The following is a 12,182-nucleotide window of genomic DNA, read 5'->3' as shown; positions in this document are numbered from 1 at the left end:
TAGCGTAATCCGTCACTCTACGGAAGGCTTCCTCATAGGTGGTTGGCGGATGGAGGATGAAATCCTAATACAAATAACCGGCCCGAAAGGAGATGTGTAGCATATGGATGGCCGTCAGATCGTCCATCGGCTCAACCTCCCCGACCGCCGCCTTCCACTTGACTAAAAATTCGGACAAGCTTTCCCCCTCTAACTGCTTGGCCTTCTCGAGGTACATGTAGGGCTTCCTAAGGACATTGGAGGTCACAAACTTCCGGTTAAATTTCATTGCCAAACTAGCAAAATCATAAATGGAGCCCGGTTGAAGTGATCTGAACCATTCCGCCGCCCGACCTGTGAGCTCAGAATAGAAAGCCATACACATCACGGCATCAGACACGCCCATCATCAGCATGTTTCCGTAGCAGGTGTTCACATGAACTTCTGGGTCTGTGCGCCCATCATATTCCTTGTTTCCGGGGACGCGCAAATTGAGCGGGTAAGGCTGGGCTATAATCTCCGCCGTGAAGGGTGTCCTCAACAGGGAGGCTGAATGATCGGTCGGAGGCCTCACAGCGTGCTCGTTTTGCCAACGAGTGAATTCCGCCCGAAGTTCGTTGAGCATTGCTCGGGTCTCATCATGTTCAACCGTTTGGGCTTGTTCCCGAGCATGGCGTTGTCGATGTGACTTGGATCCACTACAGCCGGACGACCTCTCCTGGCTTGCTGCTCGCATTGGAGAGTTACCGAGCGCCTGCTTGGATCCTGTTGTAACACCCCGTGTTACGACCCCTAAGATCAATTAAATCATTTAATCAATTACCCAAAAGAAAGAATTAAAACACAATAATTAATTAGGAAAGGCCCACCATAGTCCACGGGCCCTTATCCCTAAACCCAACCCTTAGTCCCAAAAGAAATAGAATTAGCAAGCTCATAATATTAGTTCCCAACTAGGACTCCTAAATATATAAATAGGGGACTTAAGAGGCACCTAGAAACCCCCCCCCCCCACAAGAATAACGCCCCACCTCCCCAAAGAGCTCCAAAAATCCCCCTAGAAGAAATCAAGAAAGCAAGAAAGCATAAAGAAAGACCCTTCATAGCCAAGGAATTAATTAAGGCTAAGAGGTAACCCATGTCTCAACAAAACCTATTTTCATAGCTATGATTTCCCCCGTAGGATTTCCCCATATTATTGTGTATTGATGATCTGTGATGTTATTATTGATGACGGATGGGATAATTCCATGGGTGATCTTGATATCGGGAGATTCTTGATAATTATGGTGTTCTTAATGATTACGTAGAGTTCTTGATAATTATGGTGTTCTTAATGATTACGTAGAGTTCTTGATAATTATATGTTGTTCTTGATAATTGTATGTCGTTCTTGATACTTATGTGTTATTTGTACCGAATATTGTAATTAGAAGACGAATCGTATTCTTGTTGGCATAAAAGTGACTAGAACCCTAGGTTGTATCGTATGGAATTATTCTGGGTATATTAGGTGGGAATTCGCATGATTGGGTGTTTATTATGTTTAGAAAAGCATGATAGGTTATGTGCCGATTGTTTCCTGATTTTGATCCGTTAATTGTCTACGTGTGTTATCAATTGCGTTTGAAAGTGTCCAAGCATGGTTTCGGGTTCCATAAAGGTTCCTGGGGCGTTTCTTGATGAAAAGAGTCAGTGGGGGGTAGGTGGGGGTAGGGGACCCGCCACCTACCCGCGGCCTCCTTGGGCAACGCCGGCAGCGGGCAGCCGGCGGGCGGGCAGCTGCCCGCCGGGCACCCGCTGCCCGGTTTGGTTACCGCCGGCGGGTGATCCCTCACCCACCGGCTACTCGCTGGTTTGCACCCCAATTGGGGATTTTGGCTTCCCCGTTTGATGTTCCCCCGACCCCCGAGGTGTCTCAACGGACTCCGTCTATCGTGCCTATGTCTAGTTTGGTATTTCGGGTACCGTTCGTAGGTTGTATGAGTCTTATATATTGCATGCTAGTTGAATTGGTATCCCGCTGACCTAGGTGAAAGGAGTATGAACCCTTTAGGACTATTCTTAGCATGTGAAGGATCACGCATAGGTTTTGTTATACGTTTCCTCCCCTTCCCAATATGTCAATGTGGGTTGCATGTGCTTGCTACGTGTTATGTGTGCATGCCACCCCGAATTGGTTGAGATCAATCGGGCTATACGGGCAGTCGGGTGGGCTGAGAACCATACCGGCTGTTAACCAGGCCGGTAGAGACCGGTCATGTATATAAATATTATATAGGACTAAGTTCCACTATACAGGCAGTCGGATGGGCTGAGAACCATACCGGCTGTTAACCAGGCTGGTAAAGACCGGTCAGGTATATAAATATTATATAGGACAAAGGTCCACTATACGGGCAGTTGAATGGGCTGAGAACCATCCCAACTATTAACCAGGCTGCTAAAGACCGGTCAGGTATATAAATATTATGTAGGACAAAGGTCCATCAGTCGGTTGCGATCGGCTCCTCCGTAATGTGAGACGGGGCAGGGTGCTGCGGGGCCGTGTCAGAGCTATATGCGCTGACCCTCATGTATGGGCATGCGATTGGTCCTGTGGCGCCAACAAAGTGTGCTATGTGATGAGATATGGAGGAGTTGTGTTTATGAGTATATTGGGGGATGTGACTAAGGGATTTATGCTGGGGATTGTTTATGTTGGGTTATGATTATTAATTATGCTCAGCTTTATCTGTCTTGCCTGTTGTGGATTGTATACGCTTGTTATAACTGTTGCTTGTGTCTAGCCTTATCTGTCGAGTCATTCCCGGTTTTAAAAGCTAGAGTCTCGTAGGATATATCTTCATGCTTCAAAAGGGTTTTCGTATATATATATATATATATATATATATATATATATATATATATATATATATATATATATATATATCCCTATATGTAATGTATTTCAACGCGTTGGAGTGGGTTAGCAGCATCTCTCGCTGAACAGATATATTTGGCTTTCAGGCACAGAAGATTAAGTCACTGGAGTGCGCTAGAGCTTGGAACATAGAAGTAGTTAGTTTCCCTTTCGGCCTGCGTGCCATGTTTATGCATTCATATCTTTGACACATTAGTTAGTTAGCCTGTGCACCTGAGTTCTCTAGCTCAGGTGTGGCATAGCACCCCGTACACTCGTACTCTGTTTGGGATTTAATGAGATTTCACCTTTATTTTATAAGTTTTAAATATCTTGAAAATCTGGGGTGTTACACCTGTAGTCCCAATCTCTACCGCATTGCTGGTCGGAGCTACTCGAATGCCATCGCTCGGTTGGCTTCTAACTCAGGATCTTCCGCCTGAGCATGTACCTCCGGCTGAACCTGTGGAGCCTGCCGTGGTTCCTCCATTACCTCGGCACCCTACGACCCCAACCTCGAACGAGCCGAGCGCCTAGCCCGGGGGGCGGGCTGAAGCTCCGACTAGGTCGTCATGGTCGGGTAAATCGGAGGAGAAAAAGCTGGAGCCATGTGCGCAGGCATGGTCGGTGGTGGATAATACATCGGCGTACCAGGCCAACACCCATACTGTGGAGGAGGGATCGGGTATGGATATTGCCCGGGGAATGGATACTGCGGAGTAGGCGGTGGGTATCCCGGCTGAATGTAGTTGATCGGGTTCTAGGCGACCGGGTTCTGGGCCACCGGATGAGGTGGTGATAAGTTGAGGTTCAGATCAACAGTCTGACCCTGATATTGTGTGCGCTGAAGGTCGGATGAACTAGCTGCATCGGCTTTCTCATCCTCGGCCATTTGGTACATGTAGGGATACATGGTTGTAGAAAAGAGGACTTGGTACTCGTCAACGATAGCTTTCGTACTCGGTCCCCACAGACGGCGCCAAAATGATAGTACAAATTCTATGTGTAAAGGGGTCAAAGTACTAAACACGATCAAGTCAAAGCAATTAAAGTCTTTTATTGATCAAGGAAGGACCTAATACAATCTAAATGATTATCCCGAGGGCCGACTGACTGCGGTCAGGCAGCTCTGTAGATAATCTATCGATCATTCCAAAAGTCCTTCACACCGTAGCCGTCGTGGGTATTTATAGCTGCTAGGCCGGAGACACAGCTACGGCCAGCCAGCATGTAACCCACGTAGCATCCACGTGTCATCATCCGGCGAGTCCTGCCTATCAACGCGTAACGTCGCCACGTGCCTCTTCTTGAATCTCTTGGTCAAGGGCCATCAATCGGACGATGAGGACACCGGTCGGGAAATCTACCGGTCGGGTCCAACAGTCTTCCTTTAGGAATATTCGACCTGTAAACCTAACAAGAGAAGACGAGGCATGTCGGTCGGGATATACCCTACCAGCTATTAATCCGATTTTATTTTTCATGCATAATAAATACACACAAAAGAAACTAGCCTAATACCACAAAATGTACACATAAAAATATTCTTTGAGTATGTACATATATCACAACTTTATGATAGAAGACGCCAATTTATTTATATTATAACCATATGTTAAATAAATTGATTTTCCTATCTGTAATGATAAAACTCACCAAAACTATATTCCGCTACATAATCTTCTGTGGCTGAATTATGATCATAGTTTGGTGTTTTTACCCTAATTAATCATACAAATATAACAAAACAGACTGTGGACTACATTTCGTTATATCATGTATAATTAATCACAATCGATATGTCTATGACTATGTGTGATCTCAGGAAATTTTAATTAATTAAAGATGATGTGGCTTCCCCTTAATTAATCAAAATTATATGATCACTAGACGATTATCTTGATATCTTAGGCAACAACTTTAAAGCCTAAAAACAATTATGCCGCAATATGATAAACAATTCCAAGTATACTCCCAGGAAAGTTGGTTGGGACAGAACCTCATTAAAAATAACCAACTCCTTAGACAGAGTACTGTTTCAAGGGAACTAATAGCACATTGGCCCCTTCCCGAGAAACTTTTCACCGGTTTATGTTTCTCACACTAAAGGCATAATTGACGAGCAATCTTTCCAAATCTTTAATTGTTCACATATGGAAAGACTTTTAATCTCAAGTGAACATTCTAAACGGTCTAAATGTGCTTAAACATAATGCACTACCGTATATAATTATATTTCAAACACAAAATTCACCTAAACAACGAATTATTATAATTCCTAACTTATGCAATTCCAAAGGCATAATTAAATTCACATAACTAGAAAACATAATGTTATGCTAGTGAACAGTTATGTATGAAATTCAATTAATAAGCTCATATCCAAATATATTGTACACCATAATAACAATTTAAAATGAGCTATAATATTATTATTCAAATAACAACATAAATCCAAAACTTAAAGGATTATAAAATTTGAACAATTATTTATAATAACCATATACTTTTCAATTACTAAAAAGTTTTAACTTGTATGCCCAATACAAAAAAGATTCAATGCATATAGTAAACTTTATGAGGAATAGCTTAAAATTGTAAATTCTAACCATATCAAAACCATATGATATGTTGACATTTACAAATTAAATTCTCACAAAACAAATTGCATAATTTAAACCATAATATTATGCAATTATATGCATAAAACAAACTCAAAAAAAAATATGAATGTAAAACCAAATATTCATACTCAATCAAAGTGGGCATCGCAATACAAAAACAATAATGATAACAATGTTACGACATATTGATTCCTCAATTCAAAACTGATAATCGTTATTACTGTAATTCTTACATAAAGGTAATAACAGAATAATCAATTTTCTTAATCGTAACCGAACAACATTTAATAAAAATAATAATTATTATTATTAAATGTCACATTATATCATCATTATTACCATAAAAGTTTTGGATAAGCAAAATCATTAAGAATCTCAAAATATAATTCTTAACATCATTATCGAAATCATTGTGGCAAGACTGAAAAGGAAAACAATATCCAATTGCTATAAACATATGCATTTTCCAAATTTGCGATTCAAAATCACACTTCATAATTAAAAATATTATTATTGAATTATGGCAAAGTTGTAAAAATATGAAATTGCAATGAATAACCATAATAATCACATAATATTATAACAATTAAGAGATTTATTATGGAAAAACAATTGCTAACACCACAAACCTTTAAAACATTTTTCGGGAAAATTTTAAAACTTAATAAAATTAAAATCCGAAAAACATTAATGTTGAAAAATATAATATCCAACATTTTCAACTTTAATAAACTGATATAAAGGCATAAAAAGCGGTTCTTCACTAAAACTTTATGACCTTACTAATTACCGTAATAAAGACGGTAAATGCAAACGATTGCAACAATCATCAAACATCTCGATATATCATCCAATCATGACAATTAATCACAAAATATAGCAATTTACCTTTTACCGATAATATACCAATACAATAACAATAGGAATTAACCAAATTTCAGCATATATTATCATGACAATCTGAAATGAAAAAGAATTTTCAAAATAATAAATCATGCTTAAATTGATCCACAATTGCTCAATTACCATTAATAACAATAAAACAAAGCACCCTTATTTTCCAATTACTCATTTTATTACCATTATATTATATGTTTTAATAACAAAACAAATAATTTAAGACTTTTCCAAAACTTGCCAATTTTAAAAATAAAAGGCAAGGAAATTATTACCGTGATTGCTAAATAATAATGGTGAGAAGGAGTGTACCAATTCTCTGATGAAGAACGAAAAATGTCCTTGAGATCATTAATGGAGGATTAATTACGCAGCCTCCGTCTTGCCTTCCTCCAGAGCTTGTCAACCCGTTTACTGCCCGGAGTGCCCACCGGAATCAACGGCAAAATACTAGTAGCTAGCTAGACTTTATGCAGACGCCAGTGGACAGCCACTCCAATAAAGACATACCGACGACCCGTATACCGATACCCATGGAGCACACCAGCCATGGCTGCCAGCCCTATGCTAATTTCCATATGTTTCTCCAATCCATAGCCAAACCTAGACGTCCACTGATTATGTCTATAATCCGTAGTGTGCACAAACAACAAATGACGACCTTATGTCTTTTAATGGAAGACACCAACTTCTGCTAAATGTCGGACAACCAAACACCAAGGAACCAACGAGACACTAATCCAAGCTTTATCACCTTGAGACGCAAACAGTAGTAAAACCAACGCCTTCCTCAGACTTCAACACTAGAGGCGCTAGCAGCAGTCAAAGGCAGGTGATGGTCACAGCACCCAACGGTGCTAATCACAGACATCATCTGTTGAGTGGTGTAAAGAGAGGGAGAGAAGAGGAGAAAGCTTTTGTATTCAAGAACTAGAAAAAAACCATTGTGCAGATTACAACTGTAAGCCCTTATATCTACTGTACAGAAAGGACTAACAAACTAACTAACTAACTAACTAAAGTTAACAGAATTTAACTGTCAGTGTAACAGTGCTAACTGCTTTGCTTTGAGTAACTGCCATCAGTATGTGTTAACACCCCCCCCCCCCCGCAAGCTGGACTATACATTGTGTAGGTTTAGCTTGGAAATGAGATTGTTGAAGCTTGTCTGAGCTTGTGGTTTTGTAAAAACATCTGCCAGCTGGTTGGTTGTAGAGACATGTAGAAGTTTGAGGACTCCTTTCTGTAATTTCTCCCTTACCAAGTGGCAATGGATTTCTATATGCTTTATTCTCTCATGAAATACAGGGTTTTCAGCTATAGCAATGGCTGACTTGCTATCACAATACAATGTGGCTGGAGTACAATCAACTATCCCCAGATCTTGCAGAAGGTATATTAGCCACTGGATCTCACAAGCTGCTATGGCTAGGGCTCTGTACTCAGCTTCAGATGAGCTCCTGGAGATGGTGATTTGTTTCTTGGACTTCCATGAAACTAGAGATGTGCCCAGAAAAGTGCAGAAAACCTGTAATTGATCTTCTAGTATCTGGGCAAGCAGCCAAATCTGAATCAATAAATCCCTTCACTTGTAAGGAGGATTTAGCTGAAAAAAAATAGACCTTGTCCTGGGGAGGCCTTGATATATCTTAGGATTCTATGAGCTGCCTGCATGTGTATGTTGGTGGGGCAGTCCAGAAACTAAGACAATTGTTGAGTAGCATAACTACTGATGTCAGGTCTTGTGATGGTGAGGTAGAGCAACTTTCCTATCAATCTTCTGTACTGTGTGACATCCTCTAGCTTTTCCCCAATGTTTTTGCTGAGCCTAACAGAGGTGACCATGGGGGTTTTTGCTGGTTTGCAAAGCAAGAAATCTGTTTCTTCAAGTAGTTCTAAAGCATATTTTCTTTGAGTCATGGAAATGCAATTACTATTCCTTGCAACCTCCAATCCTAGAAAGAACCTTAATGGCCCCAAATCTTTAATATGGAACACAAGTGTCTAGGTGCTTCTTAATCTGCTGAACTTGATTAACATCTGGACTTGCTATGACAACATCATCAACATAGATGAGCAGAGCAACAAAGTCACCCTCTTTTCCTTTCACAAACAAGGATGAATCATAAATGGCTTGCTTAAAGCCCATGTGCAACAATTCTTGGGTAAACTTGATATTCCACTGTCTGCTTGCTTGTTTCAAGCCATAAAGTGACTTCACTAACTTGCATACCTGTCCATGTTTAAGAGGGGTAAAGCCAGGAGGTAGCTTCATGTAGACATCTTCATTTAGGTCCCCATGTAAGAATGCATTGTTGACATCTAGTTGATGAAGGGCCCAACCTTTAATTGCTGCTACTGCCAATAACATTCTAATTGTGGTGATTTTGGCCACTGGATTGAACGTGTCCAAAAATAATCCAAACCAGCGGTTTGAGTGTACCCTTTTGCTACTAGCTTGGCCTTGTGCCTCTCTATGGTCCCATCAGCCTTTAGTTTAGTCTTGTATACCCACTTGCAGCCTATAGGCTCTTTATTTGGAAGCAAGTCTGTGATGATCCAGGTATTGTTAGCTTGTAAGGCCTTGATTTCAGCCTCCATAGCTTTTCTCCAACAATCTTCCTTTATGGCTTCATTATAGTGCTTTGGTTCTTTGGCCTGCAAAGTGTTAACAGTGAATGCTTTGAAACTTGGTGACAGATTGTCATATGAAAGAACCTTTGAGACAACATGTGGAGATGTCTTATTAGCAACTGCATTCTGACAAGTGTAGTCCTTTAGGTATGTAGGAGGTGCTCTTGTTCTGTTTGATCTCCTAGGCTGAGATATTTGTGTTGGTTCTGCACTGGACCCCATGTGCTGGTTGTCTGGTGATGGCTGTGGCTGAGGTTCATCAGAGAAACCAGTATGCTCGCCAGTTGATGTTGGGCCTCAATGGTATGACCATCAATAGAACCAGTATGATCAGTGATATGCTCATCCATGTCTGAACTTGTTATCTGTTTAGAAGGTAACACTGTATCATCAGATTGTTTGTCATGTGGCCCTTGGAAGGGAAATATGCTTTCATAGAAGCAAACATCTCTAGACAATATTATTTCTCTTGTCTATAGATCAAGGAGTTTGTATCCCTTCACTCCAGTAGCAAAACCCAAAAAATGCATTTCTTAGCTCTTGGAGATAGTTTGTCTCTCTTGCAGCTGGGAATGGCAGCAAAGGCCAGGCAACCAAGGACTTTAAGGTGATTATACTGGGGTAATTTGTTGAATAGAATTTGATATGGAATTTTATTCTCCAAGGCTACTGATGGAAGCCTGTTAATTATATAGACAGCGTGAAGAGTGCAATCTCCCCACAGAATTTCAGGTAGATTGGCTTGAAACCTCAGAGACCTTGCCACAGCTAGAATATGACCATGCTTCCTTTCAACGACACTGTTTTGTTGGGAGGGGTATATACACAAGATATTTGGTGAAGAATGCCTTACTTTGAAAAAAGTCATCCAGAGCAACCTCCTTGCCATTGTCTGATCTAATGCATTTAATGTTCCTTCCAAATTGTGTGTAGATTAAGGCATAGAAGGTCTGCAAAATCTGTCTAACCTCACTTTTCCTTCTCATCAGATACACCCAAGTTTCCCTACTATGATCATCTACCAAAGTTAGAAAGTATTGATGACCATAAATGGTGGGGGTATGATATGGTCCCCAAATATTAGCATGCACCAGATCAAAACAATTTTCTGAAATAGATGAACTAAATCAAAAAGGGAGCCTTCTTTGCTTTGCAAAATGACAATATTCACATGCACTTGGCTTGTCATTACAAATGTTACTGTCTAAAGTGTGCAACAATCTAATTTTGTTTTTAGAACGATGCCCTAACCTAACATGCCAATGACTTCAAAGATTGACAGTATGTATACAAGGATTTAAAACAGGAAACATGAGCTGGTAGAGTCCTTTCTTCAATTCAGCCATACAAATCATCTTCCCAGGGTGTTGATCCTGTATAATGCACTTATTAGAATGAAACAATATGTGGCAACTTGATCTAGTAGTCAGCTCACCCAGTGATATTAAATTATACTGAAAAACAGGTACACATAACACATTCAGCAGCACCATATCCACAGATAACTGAGCAGTCCCAGTGTGGGAAACTTGTGCCTGACTTCCATTAGGTAAATCAAAAAGAATTCCTTCAACCTTTATGGGATTTTGTAATAGATTCATATTGCATACAATATGATGTGTGGCACCACTGTCAAGGATCCACAATGGGCCAGATTTTGTCAAATTGTTGCAACTAGGATTAGCAACTTTACCTTCCAATCTGCTGTCTGGAACAAAGCTTGCTGCTATGGCATTAGCTTGAGGACCAATGCTGAGAGGAGTGTTGTTGACCCTCTCATACTGCATGAATTCCAAAAATCTTCTAAAATCTTCTTGATGGATAGAAGGGATACTCTGTGAAGTCCCTTCCTCTTGTAGAACTGCCTGAGCTTGATTGACAGACCCTGAGTTCTTGTTTCTTGATTTCCAGCCTGGAGGGTATCCATGCTTTTTGTAGCATTTGTCAATTGTGTGTCCAGTGTATCCACAATAGCTGCACACTGGCTTTTGCTTTTGTCCAAGGAAAGACCTCTTGTTAGAATTATCAACAAGAAAAGCGCTTGCTCCTGTCAGATTTTCTCCCAGAGTATTTGACTCATCTGCTATCTACCTTTCTTGTTGAGAAACCATGGCAAACGCTTCTCCAACATCAGGTAAAGGTTTCATTAACATTATCTGGCGTTTAGTGTTGGAGAATTTCTCATTCAATCCAATTAAAAAGGATGACAGCATATCATTTTCAAGGTGTGCCCTAACTTTTTCAGACACATTTCTACCACACTCACAGCTTGGTGAGCATTCGCAAGAAGGTGTTGGTCTTAACACAGATAATTCATCCCAATTCAGCTTCAATTGAGTGAAATAATCGTTGATAGATGAATTACCTTGCTTAATCTGATATATTTCTGTTTGTATTTCAGCAATGCGGAAGACGTCCTGCTGACTGGACCGTTTCTTCAAATCCTTCCAGATTCCCTTTGCTATGTTGATCCATAGCACACTTCTTCCAATCGTAGGTAAAACGGCTCTAAGAATCCATGACAAGACCATGGTATTGCATTGGTCCCAATAGAAGTATCTAGGATCTGTTTTGACCGGAGCTGCCATGGTGTCATCCACAAAGACCAACTTGTTCTTCGACCTTAAGGCTATCTCCATCACCCTGGCCCATGGGTGGTAGTTGGACCTTCCCTCCAACTGAGCAGTCACAAACTGCAATGAGGGGCTCTCGTTTGGGTGAAGATGAAGGGGATCGACTCGGTCTTTGGGATCATAGGCACGGTTTGGGACTGGTGCTGGATTTGGGATGTTAGATCCTGTAGCCATGGTGTTTACAGCAGGTGTGCGCCAAGCCATGCCCTCAAGGGCTCTGATACCATGTTGAGTGGTGTAAGAGAAAATTTCAATTTTGGTTATATGACTATAGGGGTCTTGTTAATTTCAGTCTTTGACTTTTAAAAGTGTCAATTTAGTACCTTAACTATGTAATTTTTGTCAATTTTGGCCACTCCGGACAAATTGCCGGTCAAATTTCACCGAAAAATTTTAATTTTTAAAATAATGAGGGTATTTTGATCATTCACGTCTCTTTTATTCTTTCCATGCGAGTCCATCCCTTCCTCTTTCGTTTCCAGCGAATGCAATGAACTAAGATGACAGGGAAAG

At 40.6% G+C, this 12,182-nt stretch overlaps 2 protein-coding genes across 2 annotated transcripts; both read right to left on the bottom strand.

Annotated features, from left to right (window-relative positions):
• Window positions 1-7,522: 7,522 nt before the first annotated feature.
• On the bottom strand, window positions 7,523-8,322 carry LOC109187716 (uncharacterized mitochondrial protein AtMg00810-like). The gene is made up of 2 exons (XM_019338045.1): window positions 8,133-8,322; window positions 7,523-7,899 (listed from the first exon to the last, which is right to left on the bottom strand). The coding sequence occupies exons 1-2, from the start codon at window positions 8,320-8,322 to the stop codon at window positions 7,523-7,525; spliced, it is 567 nt and encodes a 188-aa protein (XP_019193590.1).
• Window positions 8,323-10,304: 1,982 nt separating this feature from the next.
• On the bottom strand, window positions 10,305-11,873 carry LOC109187551. The gene is made up of 2 exons (XM_019337812.1): window positions 11,128-11,873; window positions 10,305-11,046 (listed from the first exon to the last, which is right to left on the bottom strand). Exons 1-2 carry the CDS (start codon window positions 11,871-11,873, stop codon window positions 10,305-10,307), a joined length of 1,488 nt encoding a protein of 495 aa, XP_019193357.1.
• Window positions 11,874-12,182: the final 309 nt, after the last annotated feature.

Source organism: Ipomoea nil, unplaced genomic scaffold (genome assembly GCF_001879475.1).
Source record: "Ipomoea nil cultivar Tokyo-kokei standard unplaced genomic scaffold, Asagao_1.1 scaffold0103, whole genome shotgun sequence".
Taxonomy (NCBI): Eukaryota; Viridiplantae; Streptophyta; class Magnoliopsida; order Solanales; family Convolvulaceae; genus Ipomoea; species Ipomoea nil.
This window is presented reverse-complemented; position numbering and strand designations above follow the sequence as displayed.